This window comes from Dromaius novaehollandiae, chromosome 33, assembly GCF_036370855.1.
Source record: "Dromaius novaehollandiae isolate bDroNov1 chromosome 33, bDroNov1.hap1, whole genome shotgun sequence".
Lineage (NCBI taxonomy): Eukaryota > Metazoa > Chordata > Aves > Casuariiformes > Dromaiidae > Dromaius > Dromaius novaehollandiae.
This window is the reverse complement of record NC_088127.1, coordinates 210919-235680: the sequence shown is the minus strand read 5'-3', so window position 1 is coordinate 235680 and position 24762 is coordinate 210919. Positions and strand designations below refer to the sequence as shown.

The 24762-nt window shown below is 69.2% G+C and overlaps 1 protein-coding gene across 1 annotated transcript in view; it reads left to right on the top strand.

Annotated features, from left to right (window-relative positions):
* Positions 1 to 24762, top strand: part of NOTCH3 (notch receptor 3) — a 62128-nt gene that overhangs the window by 26487 nt on the left and 10879 nt on the right. The window contains exons 17-29 of the mRNA XM_064499419.1: positions 487 to 639; positions 4817 to 5045; positions 6946 to 7153; positions 8532 to 8685; positions 10579 to 10763; positions 12372 to 12504; positions 14343 to 14594; positions 16671 to 16783; positions 18172 to 18677; positions 20844 to 21164; positions 22673 to 22821; positions 23720 to 23933; positions 24400 to 24484. Coding sequence (XP_064355489.1) covers positions 487 to 639; positions 4817 to 5045; positions 6946 to 7153; positions 8532 to 8685; positions 10579 to 10763; positions 12372 to 12504; positions 14343 to 14594; positions 16671 to 16783; positions 18172 to 18677; positions 20844 to 21164; positions 22673 to 22821; positions 23720 to 23933; positions 24400 to 24484 — 2702 coding nt within the window. The remainder of the gene's footprint in view (positions 1 to 486; positions 640 to 4816; positions 5046 to 6945; positions 7154 to 8531; positions 8686 to 10578; positions 10764 to 12371; positions 12505 to 14342; positions 14595 to 16670; positions 16784 to 18171; positions 18678 to 20843; positions 21165 to 22672; positions 22822 to 23719; positions 23934 to 24399; positions 24485 to 24762) is intronic.

Genomic DNA, 24762 nt, shown 5'->3' with positions numbered 1-24762 from the left:
ACTCCATGTCCTCTGACTCCTGACCCCATATCCCCTGACGCTGTGTCCTCTGACCCCTGACCCCCTAACCCCTGACCCCCTGCCCTCTGACCCCTGACCCTGTGTCCCCCTGGCCCCATGCCCTCTGACCCCTGACCCTGTGTCCCCCTGACCTTGTGCCCTCTGACCCCTGACCCTGTGTCTCCCTGACCCCTGACCCTCTATGTCCCTGACCCCATGTCCTCTGTCCCCTGACCCCATGCCCTCTGACCCCTGACCCTGTGTCCCCCTGGCCCCCTGCCCTCTGACCCCTGACCCTGTGCCTCCCTGACCTTCTGACCCTGGACCCTGTGACCTCTGACCCTGGACCCTGTGCCCTCTGACCCCTTCCCTTGTGCCCTTCCTTCCCCCATGACCCCCGTCCCCTGTGACCCCCCCCGCCCATGTGACCCCTGACCCCTGTGACCCCCGACCCCTGTGCCCCCCGTGCCCCCCGTGCCGGGGCAGGCGGGCGCTGCGAGGAGGACGTGGACGAGTGCGCGGGGGGGCCCTGCCGCAACGGCGGCTCCTGCGCCAACCGGCCCGGGGCCTTCGCCTGCCTCTGCCCCCGCGGCTACGGCGGGGCCGCCTGCCAGCACCGCCTCGACCCCTGCCAGCCCGGTGAGCCTGGGGACACGGGGACACGGGGGGGACATGGGGACACGGGGCCGCCTGCCAGCACCGCCTCGACCCCTGCCAGCCCGGTGAGCCTGGGGACACGGGGACACGGGGGGGACATGGGGACACGGGGCCGCCTGCCAGCACCGCCTCGACCCCTGCCAGCCCGGTGAGCCTGGGGACACGGGGACACGGGGGGGACATGGGGACACGGGGCCGCCTGCCAGCACCGCCTCGACCCCTGCCAGCCCGGTGAGTGGGGACACGGGGACACGGGGGGACATGGGGACACGGGGCCGCCTGCCAGCACCGCCTCGACCCCTGCCAGCCCGGTGAGCCTGGGGACACGGGGACACGGGGGGACATGGGGACACGGGGCCGCCTGCCAGCACCGCCTCGACCCCTGCCAGCCCGGTGAGTGGGGACACGGGGACACGGGGGGACATGGGGACACGGGGCCGCCTGCCAGCACCGCCTCGACCCCTGCCAGCCCGGTGAGCGGGGACACGGGGACACGGGGGGGACATGGGGACACGGGGCCGCCTGCCAGCACCGCCTCGACCCCTGCCAGCCCGGTGAGCCTGGGGACACGGGGACACGGGGGGGACATGGGGACACGGGGCCGCCTGCCAGCACCGCCTCGACCCCTGCCAGCCCGGTGAGTGGGGACACGGGGGGACACGGGGGGGACATGGGGACACGGGGCCGCCTGCCAGCACCGCCTCGACCCCTGCCAGCCCGGTGAGCCTGGGGACACGGGGACATGGGGGGGACATGGGGACACGGGGCCGCCTGCCAGCACCGCCTCGACCCCTGCCAGCCCGGTGAGCCTGGGGACACGGGGGGACACGGGGGGGGACATGGGGACACGGGGCCGCCTGCCAGCACCGCCTCGACCCCTGCCAGCCAGGTGAGTGGGGACACGGGGACACGGGGGGACACGGGGGGACATGGGGACACGGGGCCGCCTGCCAGCACCGCCTCGACCCCTGCCAGCCCGGTGAGCGGGGACACGGGGACACGGGGGGGACATGGGGACACGGGGCCGCCTGCCAGCACCGCCTCGACCCCTGCCAGCCCGGTGAGCCTGGGGACACGGGGACACGGGGGGGACATGGGGACACGGGGCCGCCTGCCAGCACCGCCTCGACCCCTGCCAGCCCGGTGAGTGGGGACACGGGGACACGGGGGGGACATGGGGACACGGGGCCGCCTGCCAGCACCGCCTCGACCCCTGCCAGCCCGGTGAGCCTGGGGACACGGGGGGACACGGGGGGGACATGGGGACACGGGGCCGCCTGCCAGCACCGCCTCGACCCCTGCCAGCCCGGTGAGCCTGGGGACACGGGGACACGGGGGGGACATGGGGACACGGGGCCGCCTGCCAGCACCGCCTCGACCCCTGCCAGCCCGGTGAGCCTGGGGACACGGGGGGACACGGGGGGGACATGGGGACACGGGGCCGCCTGCCAGCACCGCCTCGACCCCTGCCAGCCCGGTGAGCCTGGGGACACGGGGGGGACATGGGGACACGGGGGGACATGGGGACACGGGGCCGCCTGCCAGCACCGCCTCGACCCCTGCCAGCCCGGTGAGTGGGGACACGGGGACACGGGGGGGACACGGGGGGACATGGGGACACGGGGCCGCCTGCCAGCACCGCCTCGACCCCTGCCAGCCCGGTGAGCCTGGGGACACGGGGGGGACATGGGGACACGGGGGGACATGGGGACACGGGGCCGCCTGCCAGCACCGCCTCGACCCCTGCCAGCCCGGTGAGCGGGGACACGGGGACACGGGGGGGACATGGGGACACGGGGCCGCCTGCCAGCACCGCCTCGACCCCTGCCAGCCCGGTGAGCGGGGACACGGGGACATGGGGGGACATGGGGACACGGGGCCGCCTGCCAGCACCGCCTCGACCCCTGCCAGCCCGGTGAGCCTGGGGACACGGGGACACGGGGGGGACATGGGGACACGGGGCCGCCTGCCAGCACCGCCTCGACCCCTGCCAGCCCGGTGAGCCTGGGGACACGGGGACACGGGGGGGACATGGGGACACGGGGCCGCCTGCCAGCACCGCCTCGACCCCTGCCAGCCCGGTGAGCGGGGACACGGGGACATGGGGACACGGGGGGGACATGGGGACACGGGGCCGCCTGCCAGCACCGCCTCGACCCCTGCCAGCCCGGTGAGCCTGGGGACACGGGGACACGGGGGGGGACATGGGGACACGGGGCCGCCTGCCAGCACCGCCTCGACCCCTGCCAGCCCGGTGAGCCTGGGGACACGGGGACACGGGGGGGACATGGGGACACGGGGCCGCCTGCCAGCACCGCCTCGACCCCTGCCAGCCCGGTGAGCCTGGGGACACGGGGGGACACGGGGGGGACATGGGGACACGGGGCCGCCTGCCAGCACCGCCTCGACCCCTGCCAGCCCGGTGAGCCTGGGGACACGGGGACATGGGGGGGACATGGGGACACGGGGCCGCCTGCCAGCACCGCCTCGACCCCTGCCAGCCCGGTGAGCGGGGACACGGGGACACGGGGGGGACATGGGGACACGGGGCCGCCTGCCAGCACCGCCTCGACCCCTGCCAGCCCGGTGAGCCTGGGGACACGGGGGGACACGGGGGGGACATGGGGACACGGGGCCGCCTGCCAGCACCGCCTCGACCCCTGCCAGCCCGGTGAGCCTGGGGACACGGGGACATGGGGGGGACATGGGGACACGGGGCCGCCTGCCAGCACCGCCTCGACCCCTGCCAGCCCGGTGAGCGGGGACACGGGGACACGGGGGGGACATGGGGACACGGGGCCGCCTGCCAGCACCGCCTCGACCCCTGCCAGCCCGGTGAGCCTGGGGACACGGGGACACGGGGGGACACGGGGGGGACATGGGGACACGGGGCCGCCTGCCAGCACCGCCTCGACCCCTGCCAGCCCGGTGAGTGGGGACATGGGGACACGGGGGGGACATGGGGACACGGGGCTGCCTGCCAGCACCGCCTCGACCCCTGCCAGCCCGGTGAGCGGGGACACGGGGACACGGGGGGACACGGGGACACAGGGACACGGGGGGGGCATGGGGACACGGGGCCGCCTGCCAGCACCGCCTCGACCCCTGCCAGCCCGGTGAGTGGGGACACGGGGACACGGGGGGACACGGGGACACGGGGGGGCTGCCAGCACTGCCCTGACCTCTGCCGCCCCAGTGAGTGGGGACACAGGGGGGGACATGGGGACAGGGTGACACGGGTGGGCCAGGGGACACCAGAGCCACCTGCCAGAGCAATGTGGACAACTGCCACCATGGTAAGTGTGGGGACACCGGGGACATTGGGGACACCAGGGAGATGGGGACACTGTGGGGGGGGCAGCGGGTGCCCCTGTGGATGGGCAGGGAGGTGTCAGCATTGAGGTGGCCTGGTCACTATGGGGGTGTCACCTTTGGGTGCCATGGGGCCAGGTGAAGGTGTCATCTTCAGGTGCCATGGGGCCAGGATAGGGTGTCACCTTCAGGTGCCATGGGACATGGCATGGGTGTCACCTTCAGGTCCCATGGGGCCAGGTCAGGGTGTCACCTTTGGGTGCCATGGGACATGGCATGGGTGTCACCTTCAGGTCCCATGGGGCCAGGTCAGTGTGTCACCTTCAGGTGCCATGGGACATGGCATGGGTGTCACCTTCAGGTCCCATGGGGCCAGGTCAGTGTGTCACCTTCAGGTGCCATGGGACCAGGTGTGGGTGTCACCTTTGGGTGCCATGGGGCCGGGTGAAGGTGTCACCTTTAGGTGCCATGGGACATGGCATGGGTGTCACCTTCAGGTCCCATGGGGCCAGGTGTGTGTGTCACCTTCAGGTGCCATGGGACTAGGTGTGGGTGTCACCTTTGGGTGCCATGGGGCCGGGTGAAGGTGTCACCTTCAGGTGCCATGGGATATGGCATGGGTGTCACCTTAAGGTGCCATGGGGCCAGGTCTGGGTGTCACCTTTGGGTGCCATGGGACATGGCATGGGTGTCACCTTCAGGTGCCATGGGGCCAGGTGAAGGTGTCACCTTTGGGTGCCATGGGGCCGGGTCAGCGGTGGCACCCATGCACCGGGGACACTCCGTCACCGCGGGGCACCCCTTGACGTCCCCCCTAACGTCCCGCTCTGTCCCCCCCCCCCCGCAGACCCGTGCCTCAACGGGGGCACGTGCCGGGCCGAGGCGGACACCTTTGGGTGCACGTGCCCCCCCGGCTTCGCGGGCCCCCTCTGCGGCACCGACGTGGACGAGTGCCGGGACCGGCCCTGCCGCAACGGTGGCACCTGCACCGACTACGTCAACAGCTTCGCCTGCGCCTGTGCCCCCGGCTGGGCCGGCCGCCTGTGCCAGCACAACGTGCCCGACTGTACCGACAGGTACCCCACCCATGGGTGCCCCCCGGGTGGCCCCACGTGTCCTTGTGCCCTGGCCCCGGGGGTGGCGATGGGGATGGTGTCCCCAGGTGTCCTTGTGCATCCCCATGCCAGCGTGGTGGCCCCGAATGCACCGATGGGGTTGGCACCCATGGGTGTCCTTGGGTGTTCCTAGGTGTCCCCACATGCCATGGCCCCGGGTGCGGTCACGGGAACGGTGGGTGTCCCCGGGTGTCCCCAGGTGTCCTTGTGCATCCCTATGCCAGCGTGGTGGCCCCGAATGCACCAATGGGGTTGGCACCCATGGGTGTCCTTGGGTGTTCCTAGGTGTCCCCACATGCCATGGCCCCGGGTGCGGTCACGGGAACGGTGGGTGTCCCTGGGTGTCCCCAGGTGTCCTTGTGCTTCCCCATGCCAGCGTGGTGGCCCCGAATGCACCGATGGGGTTGGCACCCATGGGTGTCCTTGGGTGTTCCCAGTTGTCCCCACATGCCATGGCCCCGGGTGCGGTCACGGGAACGGTGGGTGTCCCTGGGTGTCCCCAGGTGTCCTTGTGCATCCCCATGCCAGCGTGGTGGCCCCGAAGGCACCGATGGGGTTGGCACCCATGGGTGTCCTTGGGTGTTCCCAGTTGTCCCCACATGCCATGGCCCCGGGTGCGGTCACGGGAACGGTGGGTGTCCCTGGGTGTCCCCAGGTGTCCTTGTGCATCCCCATGCCAGCGTGGTGGCCCCGAAGGCACCGATGGGGTTGGCACCCATGGGTGTCCCCAGGTGTCCCCACGCCGTGGCCTTGGGTGCAGCAATAGGGATGGTGTCCCTGGATGTCCCTGTGCATCCCCGTGCCAGCATGGTGGCCCTGAATGCACCAATGGTAATGGCACCCATGGGTGCTCATGGGTGTCCCTGTGCATCCCAATGCTAGTGTGGTGGCCCTGAATGCACCAATGGTGATGGCACCCATGGGTGCTCCTGGGTGTCCCCAGGTGTCCCCAGGCCTCCCCCTGCCAACGCAACGTCCCTGACTGCAGTGACAGATATGGCACCCATGGGTGTCCTTGGGGGTCCTCAAACCTTGCCCTGCCAGCGCAACGTCCCCATCGAATACAGCACCTATGGGTGTCCCCAGACCTCCCTGTGCCAGCATAATGTCCCTGATCGATACAGCACCCGCGGGTGTCTTCTGGTGTCCCCACACCTGCCCCTGCTAGCATGAGGTCATGACAGATATGGCACCCATGGGTGTCCTCAAGCCTCTCCCTGCCAGCATGACATCCCCAAGATGTAAGGCGCCCATGGGTGTCCCTGGGTGTCCCCACGCTTTCCCCTGCCAGCACGACATCCATGAGAGACACAGCACCCATGGGTGTCCCTGGGTGTCCTCAAACCTTTCCCTGCCAGCACAATGTCCATGAGAGACACAGCACCCATGGGTGTCCCTGGGTGTCCCCACGCTTTCCCCTGCCAGCACGACATCCATGAGAGACACAGCACCCATGGGTGTCCCTGGGTGTCCTTGGGTGTTCTCAAACCTTTTCCTGCCAGCACAATGTCCATGAGAGACACAGCACCCATGGGTGTCCTTGGGTGTCCTCAAACCTTTCCCTGCCAGCACAATGTCCATGAGAGACACAGCACCCATGGGTGTCCTTGGGTGTCCTCAAACCTTTCCCTGCCAGCACAACGTCCATGAGAGACACAGCACCCATGGGTGTCCTTGGGTGTCCTCAAACCTTTCCCCACCAGCACAACGTCCCCAGCTGCACCCACAGCCCCGGGCACCCATGGGTGCCCCTGGACACCCCAACCTTCCCCCCATTTCTCCCCACCCCTAACCCACCCCAACCCTCCCCCCGGCACCCACGGGTGCCCCCAGGGCTGAAGCCCTGCCGGGGCGCCCGCAGCTCCTGCTTCAACGGGGGCACCTGCGTGGACGGCGTCGCCTCCTTCACCTGCCGCTGCCGCCCCGGCTTCACCGGCGCCCACTGCCAGCACCCGCCCGACGGGTGCCGGGCCCAGCCCTGCCTGCACGGCGGCACCTGCCTCCCCGCCGCCGCCCCCGGCGCCTACCGCTGCCGCTGCGCCCGCGGCTACGCCGGCGCCCAGTGCCAGGTAAGCGCCCGCGGGTGGGCACCCATGGGTGCAAATGATCTCAGGTGGGGACGAGGGACCCTCTTGGGTGGGCATTTGTAGAGGCAAGTGACCCACTTGGGTGGGAACCCATGGGTGCGAGGGACCTTCTTGGGTGGGCACCCATGGAGACAAGGGACCCAGTTGGGTGGGAACCCATGGGAGCGAGGGACTTTCTTGGGTGGGCACCCATGGGGGCGAGAGACCTGCTCAGGTGGGCACCCCTGGGGGTGAGGGCCCCTCTTGGGTGGGCACCCATGGAGACAAGTGACCCACTCGGGAGGGCACCCATGGCTGTGAGTGACCCAGTTGGTTGGGAACCCATGGGTGCAAGTGACCCGCTCAGGTGGGCACCCATGGGGGCGAGGGACTTTCTTGGGTGGGCATTTATAGAGGCAAGTGACCCACTCAGGTGGGCACCCATGGCTGTGAATGACCCACTTGGGTGGGCACCCATGGGTGCAAGTGACCTGCTCAGGTGGACACCGATGGGGTTGAGGGACCCACTCAAGTGGGCACCCGTGGGGATGAGAGACCTGCTCGTGTGGGCACCCGTGGGGTTGAGCAGTCCCCTTGGGTGGGCACCCATGGGTGCAAATGACCCACTCAGGTGTGCACCCATGGGGGCGAGGGACCCTCTTAGGTAGGTGCCCACGGGTGCAAATGACCCACTCAGGTGGGCACCCATGGCTGTGAATGACCCACTCAGGTGGGCACCCATGGGGACGAGAGACCTGTACGAGTGGGCACCCATGGGCGCAAATGACCTGCTCAGGTGGGCACCCATGGGGGCGAGGGACCTTCTTGGGTGAGCACCTATGGAGGCAAGTGACCCACTCGAGTGGGCACCCATCGGTGCAAGTGACCCGCTCAGGTGGGCACCCATGGGGGCGAGGGACCTTCTTGGGTGGGCACCTATGGAGGCAAGTGACCACTCGAGTGAGCACCCATGGGTGCAAATGACCTGCTCAGGTGGGCACCCCTGGGAGCAAGGGACCCTCTTGGGTGGGCACCCATGGAGGCAAGTGACCCACCTGGGTGGGCACCCATGGCTGTGAGTGACCCACTTGGGTGGGAACCAAGGGGTGGGAGGAACCCTCTTGGGTGGGCACTCATGGATACAAATGACCTGCTCAGGTGAGCACCCATGGGTGCAAGGGACCCTCTTGGGTGGGCACCCACAGGTGCAAATGACCCGCTCAGGTGGGCACCCGTGGTCGTGAGTGACCTGGGTGGGTGGACACGATGGGTGCCCTCCCTCTGCAAATGCCTCCTTGGGTGGGCACCCATGGGTGCTCTTTCTGCTAATGACCCCCACCCACCGTCACCCGTCGCCCGCTGCCACCCGCCGTCTCGGCAGCTCCCGGTGGACCTGTGCCAGCCGTCGCCCTGCCGCAACGGCGCCCGCTGCGTCCAGACGGGCCCCGAGGTGACCTGCGAGTGTCCCGGCGGCTGGTCGGGCCCCACCTGCGACGTCCCCAACGTGTCCTGCGCCGCCGCCGCCGCCCGCAGGGGTGAGCCGCCCGGATGCCTGGGCCCCCGCCCGCCGCGATGGCGGGGGGTGCTGGGGCGGGTTCGAGCGCACCCGGACGCCTGGGTCCCCTCGCGGTTCACGGGTGCTGGGTCCTTTCTGGGTTCGTGGGTGATGGGTCCCCTCCTGGTTCATGGGTGCTGGGTCCTTTCCCAGTTCACGTGTGCTGGGTTCCCTCCTGGTTCATGGGTGCTGGGTCCTTTCTGGGTTCATGGGTGCTGGGAGGCCTGGAGGGAGATTCCAACATGCCTGGATGCCTGGGTCCCTTCTGGGTTCACGGGTGCTGGGTGCCTTCTGAGTTCATGGGTGCTGGGTCCTGTCTGGGTTCATGGGTGCTGGGTCCTGTCTGGGTTCATGGGTGCTGGGTCCTTTCCCAGTTCACGTGTGCTGGGTTCCCTCCTGGTTCGTGGGTGCTGGGTCCCTTCTGGGTTCACGGGTGCTGGGTCCCTTCTGAGTTCATGGGTGCTGGGTCCTGTCTGGGTTCATGGGTGCTGGGGGGTTACAATGAGCCCGGACGCCTGGGTTCCCTCCTGGTTCATGGGTGCTGGGTCCTTTCTGGGTTCGTGGGTGCTGGGTCCCCTCCTGGTTCATGGGTGCTGGATCCGCTCCTGGTTCGTGGGTGCTGAGAGACCTGGAGGGAGATTCCAACATGCCCGGACGCCTGGGTCCCTTCTTGGTTCACGGGTGCTGGGTCCCTTCTGAGTTCATGGGTGCCGGGTCCTGTCTGGGTTCATGGGTGCTGGGGGGTTATAATGCGCCCGGACGCCTGGGTCCCCTCCCAGTTTGTGGGTGCTGGGTCCTTTCTGGGTTCATGGGTGCTGAGAGACCTGGAGGGAGATTCCAACATGCCCGGACGCCTGGGTCCCTTCTGGGTTCACGGGTGCTGGGTCCCTTCTGAGTTCATGGGTGCCGGGTCCTGTCTGGGTTCATGGGTGCTGGGGGGGTTATAATGCGCCCAGACGCCTGGGTCCCCTCCTGGTTCATGGGTGCTGGGTCCTTTCTGGGTTCGTGGGTGATGGGTCCCCTCCTGGTTCATGGGTGCTGGGTCCTTTCTGGGTTCATGGGTGCTGAGAGACCTGGAGGGAGATTCCAACATGCCCGGACGCCTGGGTCCCTTCTGGGTTCACGGGTGCTGGGTCCCTTCTGAGTTCATGGGTGCCGGGTCCTGTCTGGGTTCATGGGTGCTGGGGGTTATAATGAGCCCGGACTCCTGGGTTCCCTCCTGGTTCATGGGTGCTGGGTCCTGTCTGGGTTCATGGGTGCTGGGAGGCCTGGGAGGGGTTATAATGCACCCGGATGCCTGGGTCCCCTCCTGGTTCATGGGTGCTGGGTCCTTTCTGGGTTCATGGGTGATGGGTCCCCTCCTGGTTCATGGGTGCTGGGTCCTTTCTGGGTTCATGGGTGCTGAGAGACCTGGAGGGAGATTCCAACATGCCCGGACGCCTGGGTCCCTTCTGAGTTCATGGGTGCCGGGTCCTGTCTGGGTTCATGGGTGCTGGGGGGTTACAATGAGCCCGGACGCCTGTGTTCCCTCCTGGTTCATGGGTGCTGGGTCCTTTCTGGGTTCGTGGGTGATGAGAGGCCTGGAGGGAGATTCCAACATGCCCGGACGCCTGGGTCCCTTCTGGGTTCACGGGTGCTGGGTCCCTTCTGAGTTCATGGGTGCTGGGTCCCTTCTTGGTTCATGGGTGCTGGGAGGCCTGGGGGGTTATAATGCGCCCAGATGCCTGGGTCCCCTCCTGGTTCATGGGTGCTGGGTCCTTTCTGGGTTCATGGGTGCTGGGTCCTTTCCCAGTTCATGGGTGCTGGGGGACCTGGGGGGTGGAGGTGGATGTTCCAACGCGCCCGGACGCCTGGGCCCGCCCTGTCACCGCAGGGGTGACCCCGGAGCAGCTGTGCCACGCGCGGGGCCGCTGCGTGGACACCGGCAGCACCCACCAGTGCCTGTGCCACGAGGGCTACGCGGGCGCCTACTGCGAGGGCACCCTGGACCGCTGCCAGCCCGACCCCTGCCAGCACGGCGCCACGTGCCGCAGCTACGTGGGCGGCTTCCACTGCGAGGTGAGGGGCCCCCCACCCCGACAGCACCCTTGGGTGCCCCCCCGGGTCCCTCCTGGCTGGTTGCACCCGGGAGGGGGTTTTCCAGGTGCCCCCAGGGTGGTTTTGCAGGAGGGAGGAGGTGGGTGGCAGTGGGTGCACCCATGGGTGCTCCCGGATGCCTCCTGGCTGGTTGCACCCGGGAGGGGTTTTTTCCAGGTGCCCCCAGGGTAGTTTTGCACAAGGGAGGAGGTGGGTGCACCCATGGGTGCCCCTGGATCCCTCCTGGCTGGCTGCACCCAGGAGGGTTTTTTCCAGGTGGTTTTGCAGGAGGGAGGAGGTGAGTGCACCCATGGGTGCCCCCGGACGCCTGGGTCCCTCCTGGCTGGTTGCACCCAGGAGGGGTTTTTCCGGGTGCCCCCAGGGTGGTTTTGCAGAAGGGAGGAGGTGGGTGGCGGTGGGTGAACCCATGGGTGCCCCCGGATCCCTCCTGGCTGGTTGCACCCAGGAGAGGTTTTTCTGGGTGGTTTTGCAGCAGGGAGGAGGTGGGTGCACCCATGGGTGCCCCCGGGTCCCTCCTGGCTGGTTGCACCCGGGAGGGGGTTTTCCAGGTGCCCCCAGGGTGGTTTTGCAGGAGGGAGGAGGTGGGAGGAGGTCGGTGCACCCATGGGTGCCCCCAGATCCGTCCTGGCTGGCTGTACCCAGGAGAGGTTTTTCCAGGTGGCTTTGCAGGAGGGAGGAGGTGGGTGGTGGTGGGTGCACCCATGGGTGCCCCCGGATCCCTCCTGGCTGGTTGCACCCGGGAGAGGTTTTTCCGGGTGGTTTTGCAGGAGGGAGGAGGTGGGTGCACCCATGGGTGCCCCTGGACACGTGGGTCCCTCCTGGCTGGTTGCACCCGGGAGAGGTTTTTCCGGGTGGCTTTGCAGGAGGGAGGAGGTGGGTGCACCCATGGGTGCCCCCGGACACGTGGGTCCCTCCTGGCTGGTTGCACCCGGGAGAGGTTTTTCCGGGTGGTTTTGCAGGAGGGAGGAGGTGGGTGCACCCATGGGTGCCCCTGGACGCCTGGGTCCCTCCTGGCTGGTTGCACCCAAGAGGGGTTTTGCAGGAGGGAGGAGCTGGGTGGCAGTGGGTGCACCTATGGGTGCCCCCGGATCCCTCCCGGCTGGCTGCACCCAGGAGGGGATTTTCCAGGTGGTTTTGCAGCAGGGAGGAGGTGGGTGCACCCATGGGTGCCCCCGGATCCCTCCTGGCTGGCTGCACCCGGGAGGGGATTTTCCAGGTGGCTTTGCAGGAGGGAGGAGGTGGGTGCACCCATGGGTGCCCCCGGACACGTGGGTCCCTCCTGGCTGGTTGCACCCGGGAGAGGTTTTTCCGGGTGGCTTTGCAGCAGGGAGGAGGTGGGTGGCGGCGGGTGCCCCCGGACGTCTGGGTCCCTCCCGGCTGGCTGCACCCGGGAGGGGGCTTTCCGGGTGGCTTTGCAGGAGGGAGGAGGTGGGTGGCGGCGGGTGCCCCCGGACGCCTGGGTCCCTCCTGGCTGGCTGCACCCGGGAGGGGTTTTTCCGGGTGATTTTGCAGCAGGGAGGAGGTGGGTGCACCCATGGGTGCCCCGGTCGCCCACGGGTGCCCCCGCAGTGTCCGCCGGGCTTCGAGGGCGAGCGGTGCCAGCGGGAGGTGGACGAGTGCCAGTCGCGGCCCTGCCAGAACGGCGGCTCCTGCGTCGACCTCGTGGGCCGCTACGTCTGCTCCTGCCCGCCGGGCACCCTGGGTAGGTGCCACCGCCCCGGTGCCGGGGGACACGGGGACCTCGTGCCCGCCGTGCCGGCATGGCAGTGGGCGGCAGCCCTGGGGTCCGCATGTTTTCATGCCCAGGTGACATCGTGCAGCGTCCCCATATCTCCATGCCCAGGTGGCATCGGATAGTGTCCCCGTGTCCCCATGCCTGGGTGGCACCGAGCAGTGTCCCCATGTCCCCATGCCCCAGTGGCATCATGCTGAGTCCCTCTGTCCCCATGCCTGGGTGGCACCAGGCCACGTCCCCATGTCCCCATGCCAGGGTGGCACTGAGCCAGATCCCCATGTTCTTATGTCAGGGTGGCACTAGGCCACATCCCCGTGTCCCCATGCCCATGTGGCACCATGCTGGGTCCCCATGTTCCCAAGACAGGGTGGCATCATGCTAGGTCCCTGGGTCCCCATGCCCAGGTGGCACCAGGCTGCATCTCCATGTCCCCATGCCCAGGTGGCACCATGCAGTATCCCCATGTCCCCATGCCCGGGTGTCACAGGGCCATGTCCCCATGCCCAGGTGGCACCGGGTTGGATCCCTATGCCCGGGTGGCACCATGCAGTGTCCCCATGCCCGTGTGTCACAGGACCATGTCCCCATGCCCGGGTGGCCCCATGCAGTGTCCCCACGCCCGGGTGTCCCAGGACCATGTCCCCATGCCCAGGTGGCCCCATGCAGCGTCCCCACACCCGGGTGTCCCAGGACCATGTCCCCATGCCCAGGTGGCCCCATGCAGCGTCCCCACGTCCGGGTGTCCCAGAACCATGTCCCCATGCCCGGGTGGCCCCATGCAGCGTCCCCACGCCCGGGTGTCCCAGGACCATGTCCCCATGCCCGGGTGGCCCCATGCAGCGTCCCCACGCCCGGGTGTCCCAGGACCATGTCCCCATGCCCGGGTGGCCCCATGCAGCGTCCCCACGCCCGGGTGTCCCAGAACCATGTCCCCATGCCCGGGTGGCCCCATGCAGCGTCCCCATGCCCGGGTGTCCCAGAACCATGTCCCCATGCCCGGGTGGCCCCATGCAGCGTCCCCACGCCCGGGTGTCCCAGAACCATGTCCCCATGCCCGGGTGGCCCCATGCAGCGTCCCCACGCCCGGGTGTCCCAGGACCATGTCCCCATGCCCGGGTGGCCCCATGCAGTGTCCCCACGCCCGGGTGTCCCAGAATCATGTCCCCATGCCCGGGTGGCCCCATGCAGCGTCCCCACGCCTGGGTGTCACAGAACCATGTCCCCATGCCCGGGCGGCCCCATGCAGCGTCCCCACGCCCGGGTGTCCCAGGACCATGTCCCCATGCCCGGGTGGCCCCATGCAGCGTCCCCACGCCCGGGTGTCCCAGAACCATGTCCCCATGCCCGGGTGGCCCCATGCAGCGTCCCCACGCCCGGGTGTCCCAGGACCATGTCCCCATGCCCGGGCGGCCCCATGCAGCGTCCCCATGCCCGGGTGTCCCAGAACCATGTCCCCATGCCCAGGTGGCCCCATGCAGCGTCCCCACGCCCGGGTGTCCCAGAACCATGTCCCCATGCCCGGGTGGCCCCATACAGTGTCCCCACGCCTGGGTGTCCCAGAACCATGTCCCCATGCCCGGGTGGCCCCATACAGTGTCCCCACACCCGGGTGTCCCAGAACCATGTCCCCATGCCCGGGTGGCCCCGTGCAGCGTCCCCACATCCGGGTGTCCCAGAACCATGTCCCCATGACCGGGTGGCCCCATGCAGCGTCCCCACGCCCGGGCGGCCCCGGGCCGTGTCCCCGGGCGCGGGCGGCGGTGGCCGTGTCCCCGCGTGCCCCCGCCAGCCCCGTGCGCCCGCAGGCGTGCTCTGCGAGATCAACGAGGACGACTGCGCGGCGGGGCCGGGCACCCGGGCACCCAAGTGCCTCAACAACGGCACCTGCGTGGACCAGGTCGGGGGGTACCGCTGCGCCTGCCCCCCCGGCTACACCGGCCGCCGCTGCGAGGGTGACGTCAACGAGTGCCGCAGCCAGCCCTGCCACCCGCGCCACAGCCGGGCCTGCGTGCAGGGCGCCAACGCCTACCGCTGCCTCTGCCAGCCCGGCTTCACCGGTGGGCACTGGGCACCTTGGGGTGCAGGGTGGTGCCAGGGTGGGCACTGGGCACCTTGGGGTGCAGGGTGCTGCCGGGGTGGGCACTGGGCATGGGGGGCTGTGCCGGGGTGGGCACTGGGCACCTTGGGGTGCAGGGGGCTGCCGGGGTGGGCACTGGGCACCTTGGGGTGCAGGGTGCTGCCGGGGTGGGCACTGGGCATGGGGGGCTGTGCCGGGGTGGGCACTGGGCACCTTGGGGTGCAGGGGGCTGCCGGGGTGGGCAATGGGCACCTTGGGGTGAAGGGTGGTGCCAGGGTGGGCACTGGGCACCTTGGGGTGCGGGGTCATGCCAGGGTGGGCACTGGGCACCTTGGGGTGCAGGGTGCTGCCGGGGTGGGCACTGGGCATGGGGGGCTGTGCCGGGGTGGGCACTGGGCACCTTGGGGTGCAGGGGGCTGCCGGGGTGGGCAATGGGCACCTTGGGGTGAAGGGTGGTGCCAGGGTGGGCACTGGGCACCTTGGGGTGCGGGGTCATGCCAGGGTGGGCACTGGGCACCTTGGGGTGCAGGGGGCTGCCGGGGTGGGCACTGGGCACCTTGGGATGCAGGGTGCTGCCGGGGTGGGCAATGGGCACCTTGGGGTGAAGGGTGGTGCCAGGGTGGGCACTGGGCACCTTGGGGTGCAGGGTGCTGCCGGGGTGGGCAATGGGCATGGGGGGCTGTGCCGGGGTGTGGGGTGGCACTGAGGTGGGCACTGGGCACCTTGGGGTGCAGGGTGGTGCCGGGGTGGGCACTGGGCACATTGGGGTGCAGGGGGCTGCCGGGGTGGGCACTGGGCACCTTGGGATGCAGGGGGCTGCTGGGGTGGGCAGCGGGCACGGGGGTCTGTGCCGGGGCGTGGGTCGCGATGGGGTGGGCAGTGGGCACCTTGGGGTGCAGGTGGTGCCGGGGTGGGCACTGGGCATGGGGGGCTGTGCCGGGGTGTGGGGTGGCGATGGGGTGGGCACTGGGCACCTTGGGGTGCAGGGTGGTGCCGGGGTGGGCAATGGGCACCTTGGGGTGCAGAGTGGTGCCAGGGTGGGCAAGGGGCATGGGGGGCTGTGCTGGGGTGCAGGGTGCTGCTGGGGTGGGCAATGGGCATGTGGGGACCGCGCCAGGGTGGCACTGGGGTGGCACTGGGGTGGGCAACAGGCATGGGGGGCTGTGCCAAGGTGCAGGGTGCTGCTGGGGTGGGCAATGGGCACCTTGGGGTGCAGGGTCATGCCAGGGTGGGCAACGGGCATGTGGGGCTGTGCCGGGGTGTGGGGTGGCGATGGGGTGGGCACTGGGCACATGGGGCTGTGCCAGGGTGTGGGGTGCTGCTGGGGGGGGCAATGGGCACCTTGGGGTGCAGGGTGCTGCCAGGGTGGGCAGTGGGCACACGGGGACCATGCCAGGGTGCACAGTCATGCCAGGGTGCCGGGCTGGGTGCCAGGCCCATGCCAGGGTGCCAGGCTGGGTGCCAGCCCCTTGCCAGTGCCGTGCCATGGTGCCAGGCTGGGTGCCAGGCCCATGCCATGGTGCCGGGCTGGGTGCCAGGCCCGTGCCAGGGTGCCAGGCTGGGTGCCAGGCCCATGCCAGGGTGCTGGGCTGGGTGCCAGGACTATGCCAGGGTGCCAGGCTGGGTGCCAGGCCCATGCCAGGGTGCCGGGCTGGGTGCCAGGACTGTGCCAGGGTGCCAGGCTGGGTGCCAGGCCCGTGCCAGGGTGCCAGGCTGGGTGCCAGGACTATGCCAGGGTGCCAGGCTGGGTGCCAGGCCCATGCCAGGGTGCCGGGCTGGGTGCCAGGACTATGCCAGGGTGCCAGGCTGGGTGCCAGGCCCATGCCAGGGTGCCGGGCTGGGTGCCAGGACTATGCCAGGGTGCCAGGCTGGGTGCCAGGCCGGTGCCAGGGTGCCAGGCTGGGTGCCAGGCCCATGCCAGGGTGCCGGGCTGGGTGCCAGGCCTGTGCCAGGGTGCCGGGCTGGGTGCCAGGCCCGTGCCAGGGTGCCAGGCTGGGTGCCAGGCCGGTGCCAGCCCCTGGCCCCCCCCGTCACCGCCGCGCTGTCGTGGCCGCAGGGCGCCGCTGCGAGAGCCCGGTGGACCCGTGCGAGGTGCAGCCGTGCCAGAGCGGCGGGCAGTGCCAGCCGGCCCCCGGCACCCCGCTCGGCTTCCTCTGCCGCTGCCCGCCGGTGAGCGCCCGCGGGGCCGGGGACGCCGGGCACCCGCTGCCGTGGGGCTCGCGTGGGGCTGGGGCAACACGGGTGGGCGCCGGGCTGGGTGCACCCGCTGCCATGGGGCTGGGTGCCAGGCGGGTGCTGGTGTGGGTCTGGGGGCACAGATGGGCATGGGGTTGGGTGCACCCAAGGGTCTGGTGCCAGGTGGGTGCTGGGGCTGTCCTGGGTGGCCCAGGTGGGCATGGGGCTGGGTGCAGGTGGTGCCATGGGGTTGGGTGCACCCAAGGTTCTGGTGCCAGGTGGGTGCTGGGGATGTCCTGGGTGGACGTGGTGTTGGGTGCACCCAAGGGTCTGGTGCCAGGTGGGTCCTGGGGATGTCCTGGGTGGCCCAAGTGGGCATGAGGTTGGGTGCACCCAAGGGTCTGGTGCCAGGTGGGTGCTGGAGATGTCCTGGGTGGGCATGGGGTTGGGTGCACCCAAGGGTTGGGTGCCAGGTGGGTGCTGGAGATGTCCTGGGTGGGCATGGGGTTGGGTGCACCCAAGGGTTGGGTGCCAGGTGGGTGCTGGGGCTGTCCTGGGTGGCCCAGGTGGGCATGGGGCTGGGTGCAGGTGGTGCCATGGGGCTGGGTGCACCCAAGGGTTGGGTGCCAGGTGGGTACCACAGTTGTCCTGGGTGGGCATGGGTGGCCCAGGTGGGCATGGGGTTGGGTGCACCCAAGGTTCTGGTGCCAGGTGGGTGCTGGAGATGTCCTGGGTGGACGTGGGGTTGGGTGCACCCAAGGGTCTGGTGCCAGGTGGGTAGCACGGATGTCCTGGGTGGATGTGGGGTTGGGTGCACCCAAGGGTTGGGTACCAGGTGGGTGCTGGAGATGTCCTGGGTGGACGTGGGGCTGGGTGCACCCAAGGGTCTGGTGCCAGCTGGGTGCTGGAGATGTTCTAGATGGCCCAGGTGGACGTGGGGCTGGGTGCACCCAAGGGTCTGGTGCCAGCTGGGTGCTGGAGATGTTCTAGATGGCCCAGGTGGATGTGGGGCTGGGTGCACCCAAGGGTCTGGTGCCAGGTGGGTGCTGGGGATGTTCTAGATGGCCCAGGTGGACGTGGGGCTGGGTGCACCCAAGGGTCTGGTGCCAGGTGGGTGCCGGGGATGTCCTGGGTGGACGTGGGGCTGGGTGCACCCAAGGGTCTGGTGCCAGGTGGGTACCACGGATGTCCTGGGTGGACGTGGGGCTGGGTGCACCCAAGGGTCTGGTGCCAGCTGGGTGCTGGAGATGTTCTAGATGGCCCAGGTGGACGTGGGGCTGGGTGCACCCAAGGGTCTGGTGCCAGGCGGGTACCGCGGCCGTCCCGGGCGTGCACGGGGCCGGGTGCCCCCTCTAACCCCCCCTTTCCCCCCACCCCGGCAGGGCTTCGCGGGCGCCCGCTGCGAGCGGGGGACGGCCTCGTGCCGCCAGCTCTCCTGCGCCAACGGGGGCAGCTGCCAGCCGTCGCCCCTGGGCGCCCGCTGCGCCTGCCCGCCGGGCTTCGGCGGTCCCGAGTGCCGGGCGGGCGCCAACGGCACCTGCGGCTGCCTCAACGGGGGCAGCTGCGGCGCGGGGGGCACCCGCTGCCTCTGCGCCCCGGGCTTCGAGGGAGCCCGCTGCGAGCGGGCGCCGGCGCCCGACCCCGCCGGCTGCCCCGCGCCCGAGTGCCGGGGCCGGGGCGGCGACGGGCGCTGCGACCGGCGGTGCAACAGCGCGCCGTGCCGCTGGGACGGCGGCGACTGCTCGCTGCTGGTGGGCGACCCTTGGCAGCACTGCCGGGCCGCCGGGTGCCCGCAGCTCTTCAACAACAGCCGCTGCGACCCGGCCTGCAACACGGCGCCCTGCCTCTACGACAACTTCGACTGCCGGGCCCGCGACCGCGCCTGCAAGTGGGTGCCACCCCGCCGCGTTCCCCGCCCCGCCGCCGTGGGCCACCCCTGCCCAGCCTGCCCCGTGCCCACCTTAGCTGGTGACCTCCGTGCCCACCTGTCCCATGCCTGCTCTAAGCAGTGTCACCCATGTCCATCCTGGTCTATGGCCACCCTGTCGTGTTGTCCGTGGTCACCCTGGGCTGGGCCACCCATGTCCATCCTGGTCCGTGGCCACCCTGTCGTGTTGTCCGTGGTCACCCTGGGCTGGGCCACCCATGTCCATCCTGGTCCGTGGCCACCCTGCCGTGTTGCCCATGGTCAACCTGTGGTTGGCCACCCCTGCCCAGCCTGCCCCATGCCCACCTTAGCTGGTGACCTCCGTGCCCACCTGTCCCATGCCTGCTCTAAGCAGTGTCACCCATGTCCATCCTGGTCCGTGGCCACCCTGTCGTGTTGTCTGTGGTCACCCTGGGCTGGGCCACCCATGTCCATCCTGGTCTGTGGCCACCCTGTCGTGTTGTCCGTGGTCACCCTGGGCTGGGCCACCCATGTCCATCCTGGTCTATGGCCACCCTGCCATGTTGCCCATGGTCAACCTGTGGTTGGCCACCCATGTCCATCCTGGTCCGTGGCCACCCTGCTGTGTTGCCCATGGTCAACCTGTGGTTGGCCACCCATGTCCATCCTGGTCTATGGCCACCCTATCGTGTTGTCCGTGGTCACCCTGTGCTTGACCACCCATGTCCATACATGGCCACTTTGTCATGTCACCCATGGTCACCCTGGGCTGGGCCACCCCTGCCCAGCCTGCCCCGTGCCCACCTTAGCTGGTGACCTCCGTGCCCACCTGTCCCATGCCTGCTCTAAGCAGTGTCACCCATGTCCATCCTGGTCCGTGGCCACCCTGTCGTGTTGTCCGTGGTCACCCTGGGCTGGGCCACCCATGTCCATCCTGGTCCGTGGCCACCCTGTCGTGTTGTCCGTGGTCACCCTGGGCTGGGCCACCCATGTCCATCCTGGTCTATGGCCACCCTGTCGTGTTGTCCATGGTCACCCTGGGCTGGGCCACCCATGTCCATCCTGGTCTATGGCCACCCTGCCGTGTTGCCCATGGTCAACCTGTGCTTGGCCACCCATGTCCATCCTGGTCCGTGGCCACCCTGCCATGTTGCCCATGGTCAACCTGTGGTTGGCCACCCATGTCCATCCTGGTCTATGGCCACCCTATCGTGTTGTCCGTGGTCACCCTGGGCTGGGCCACCCATGTCCATACATGGCCACTTTGTCATGTCACCCATGGTCACCCTGGGCTGGGCCACCCATGTCCATCCTGGTCCGTGGCCACCCTGTCATGTTACGCATGGTCACCCTGTGCTTGGCCACCGATGTCCATCCTGGTCCGTGGCCACCCTGCCGTGTTGCCCATGGTCAACCTGTGCTTGGCCACCCATGTCCATCCTGTCCCATGGTCACCCTGTCTTGTGTCACCCGCGCCCATCCTGGTCCATGGCCACCCTGTCATGTCCCCCATGCCCACCTTGCCCACCCTATCTAGCCCCCATGCCCACCCTAACCATTACCCCATGTCCCCCATGCCCACCCTGTTTGGTGCCCCATGCCCACCCTACCCCATGGCCATCCCATCCCATGGCCCCATGCCCACCTTACCTGGTGACCACCATGCCCACCCCATCACGTACCCCCTGCCCACCCTGGCCTATGTCCCCCATGCCCACCCTATCCATGACCCCATGTCCCCCATGCCCACCCTATTTGGTGCCCCATGCTTACCCTACCCCATAGCCATCCCATCCCATGGCCCCATGCCCACCTTACCTGGTGACCACCATGCCCACTCCATCACGTACCACCTGCCCATCCTGGCCTATGTCCCCCATGCCCACCCTATCCATGACCCCATGTCCCCCATGCCCACCCTATTTGGTGCCCCATGCTTACCCTACCCCATAGCCATCTCATCCCATGACCCCATGCCCACCTTACCTGGTGGCCACCGTGCCCACCCCATTGCGTACCCCATTCCCACCCTTCCTGGTGCCCCATGCCCACCCTACCCCAAAGCCACCTTACCTGGTGGCCACCATGCCCACCCCATCGCGTCCCCCCTGCCCTGCCCCGCGCCCGTGCGGTGCCCGCGGGCAGCGGCGCCCTGCCCTCCCGCAGCCCCGTCTACGAGCAGTACTGCTCCGACCACTTCGCCGACGGCCAGTGCGACCAGGGCTGCAACACGGAGGAGTGCGGCTGGGACGGGCTCGACTGCGCCGGCGAGGTGCCCGAGGCGCTGGCCCGCGGCGTGCTGGTGGTCACCGTGCTGCTGCCGCCCGAGGAGCTGCGGCGTGCCAGCACCGCCTTCCTGCAGCGGCTCAGCGCCATCCTGCGCACCTCGCTGCGCTTCCGCCTCGACCGCCACGGCCGCTACATGATCGAGCCCTACTACCGGCCCCAGCGCCTGCGCCGGCGCGAGGTGGCCCCCGAGGTCATCGGGTGAGCCGGGGGGCACGGGGCGGCTGGGGGGCACGGGGCGGGGGGCACTGCACGGGGATGTGGGTGCTGGGTGGGGTGGTGGACACTGGGGATGTGACGTGGGGTCATGGGTGCTGGGTGGGATGGGGCTGGGCGACATGGCGACACAACATAGGGACATGGGTGCTGGGTGGGGCTGGGGGACATGGCGACACAACATAGGGATGTGGGTCCTGGGTGGGGCTGGGGGACATGGCGACACAACATAGGGACGTGGGTGCTGGGTGGGGTGGGGCTGGGGGACATGGGGCCATGACATAGGGACGTGGGTGCTGGGTGGGGTGGGGCTGGGGGACATGGCAACACAAAGTAGGGACATGGGTGCTGGGTGGGGCTGGGGGACATGGCGACACAACATAGGGATGTGGGTCCTGGGTGGGGTGGGGCTGGGGGACATGGGGCCATGACATAGGGACGTGGATGCTGGGTGGGATGGTGGACGCTGGGGACATGACATGGGGCCATGGGTGCTGGGTGGGGTGGTGGACACTGGGGATGTGACGTGGGGCCATGGGTGCTGGGTGGGATGGGGCTGGGGGACATGGCGACACAACGTAGGGACATGGGTGCTGGGTGGGGCTGGGGGACATGGCGACACAACATAGGGATGTGGGTCCTGGGTGGGGTGGGGCTGGGGGACATGGGGCCATGACATAGGGACGTGGATGCTGGGTGGGGTGGTGGACACTGGGGACATGGCATGGGGCCATGGGTGCTGGATGGGGTGGGGTTGGGGGACACTGGGGATGTGACATGGGGCCATGGGTGCTGGGTGGGATGGGGTTGGGGGACATGGGGCCGTGACATAGGGACGTGGGTGCTGGGTGGGGTGGGGCTGGGGGACATGGCAACACGACATGGGAACATGAGTGTTGGGTGGGATGGGGCTGGGGAGCATGGGGGACATGACATGGGGCCATGGGTGCTGGGTGGGATGGGGTTGGGGGCATGGGAGGCATGACATAGGGACATGGGTGCTAGGTGGGGTGGGGCTGGGGGACATGGAGCATGACATAGGGACGTGGGTGCTGGGTGGGGTGGGATGGTGGACACTGGGGACACGACATGGGACCGTGGGTGCTGGGTGGGATGGGGCTGAGGAGCATGGGGGACATGACATGGGTCCATGGGTGCTGGGTGGGAAGGACCAGGGGGACATAGGACTATGAGTGCTGGGTAGGATGGGGCAGAGAGACATGGGGACTCAACATGGGACCATGGGTGCTGGGTGGGATGGGGCTGAGGAGCATGGGGGATATGACATGGGGCCATGGGTGCTGGGTGGGAGGTGGTAGGGGGACATCGGAGGCATGGTATGGGGACATGGGTGCTGGGTGGGAGGTGGCAGGAGACCCCCACGTACGGGCTAAACCTGGGTTGGGGTGATGGAGACCCCACGCGCAGGGGGGACCCTGGCAAAGCTCCCCGCGGTCCCCGCGTCCCCCTAACCCGCCCGTGTCCCCTGGCAGCTCCGTGGTGACGCTGGAGATCGACAACCGCCTCTGCTCGCAGGCCTCCGACAAGTGCTTCCCCGACACCCGCAGCGCCGCCGACTACCTGGCCGCGCTCTCGGCCGTCGAGCGCCTCGACTTCCCCTACCCCATCAAGGCCGTGCGCGGTGAGGGCGGGCGCGCGGCGTCCCTGGGGACGGGGACGGTGGCCTTGGGGCGTGGGGTGGCCCTGAGGCACCTGGTGCCCTCATGGTGCTGGTGGACCTGACCCATGGGGTGGCTTGGCCATGCTGATGTCCTTGATGTTTGGGGTGTCCCCGACACGTAGGGTGCCCAGATGGTGCTGGTGGCCCCAACCCATGGGGTGTCTTGGCCATGCTGATGTCCCTGACGTTTGGGGTGTCCCCAGTGTGGAGGGGTGCCCAGATGGTGCTGGTGGCCCTGACACGTGGGGCGGCTTGGCCATGCTGATGTCCTTGACGTTTGGGGTGTCCCCAATGGGTAGGGGTGCCCAGGTGGTGCTGGTGGCCCTGACGCATGGGTTGGCTTGGCCATGCCAGTGTCCCTAACATTTGAGGTGTCCCCGACACGTAGGGTGCCCAGATGGTGCTGGTGGCCCTGACACGTGGGGCGGCTTGGTCATGCTGATGTCCCTGACATTTGGGGTGTCCCCCATGCGCAGGGTGCCCCGATGGTGCTGGTGGCCCTGATGCATGGGGTGGCTCGCTGATGCTGGTGTCCCCAACATTTGGGGTGCCCTGGTGACACCCTGCCAGTGCCAGTGTCCCCAAGGTGCAGGGTGACCCCAGTGTGCAGAGTTGGCCCTGACACATAGGGTGTCCCTGGTGGTGGTGGCATCCTAACAGTGCCAGTGTCCCCGATGTGCAGGGGTGTCCCCACCATGCAGGGTGCCCCAGTGGTGGCAGTGCCCTGACGCTGTCCCCCACACTCGAGGTGTCCCCAACAAGTAGGACGCCTTGGCGGTGGCAACGCCCCGCTGCTGTCCCCGACGCCCGGGGTTCCCCCGGGCGGTGGCTTCGCCGTGACTTTGTCCCCGGCGCGCAGGTGACAAGCTGCCCGAGGCCCCCGACCCGGTGCGCCTGCTGCCGCTGGTGGTGGTGGGCGGCGTGATCCTGCTGGCCATCGCGGTGCTGGGCGTGCTGGTGGCCCGGCGCAAGCGGGAGCACAGCACCCTCTGGTTCCCCGAGGGCTTCAGCCTCGCCAAGGAGAGCAACAAGGACCGCCGCGAGCCCGTGGGGCAGGACGCCCTGGGCATGAAGTGAGCGGGCACCTGGGGGGGGCCCAGTGCGACTGGGGGGGACACTGGGAGTGCTGGGGGGATCCCAGTGCTACTGGGGAGACACTGGGCCTGGGGGATGTGGGCTGGAGGGGTCCCCATGCAGCTGGGGAGGACCCTGGGGCTGGGGGACACTGGGGCTGGTGAGTCCCTCTGCAGCTTGGGGGGCACTGGGGGTACTGGGGGGGGTCCCAGTGCAACTGGGGGGACCTTACTGCACCTGGTGGGGTTCCCCTTTGGTCGGGGGCCCCCCTAGGTCTGTGGTGGGTCCCGGGTTCCCCTCTGGGTGCGTGTGGGGTCCTGCAGCCCCTTGGGGACCATCTCACTTTGGGCGGGGAGGGGATCCTGACGCTCCCTGAGGTTTCGGGGTGCCCTGTGACCCCCCCCAAACCCCAAATCACCTGGGGAATGGGGGGCCCAGCCTCATGCCCGTGTCCCCCCCACCCAGGAACATCGGGAAAGGCGAGAGCCTCATGGGCGAGCCCTCGGAGGAGTGGCTGGACAGCGAGTGCCCCGAGGCCAAGAGGCTCAAGGTACCTCAGACTGGGGCAGCGCGTGTGTGTGGGGGGATGTCACGGACATTGGTGGCACCGTGGGCCTGGGGGGACACCAGGGGGCCGGATGGGGTGAGCATGGGGCATGGTGGGCACCATGGGCATGGTGGGCATCATGGACCTGGTAGGGTTGGTGTGGGGTCAAGGAGTGATAGCATGGGCATGGTGGGCATCATGGACCTGGTAGGGTTGGTGTGGGGTCTGGGGGTAGCACCATGGGCATGGTGGTCATCATGGACCTGGTAGGGTTGGTGTGG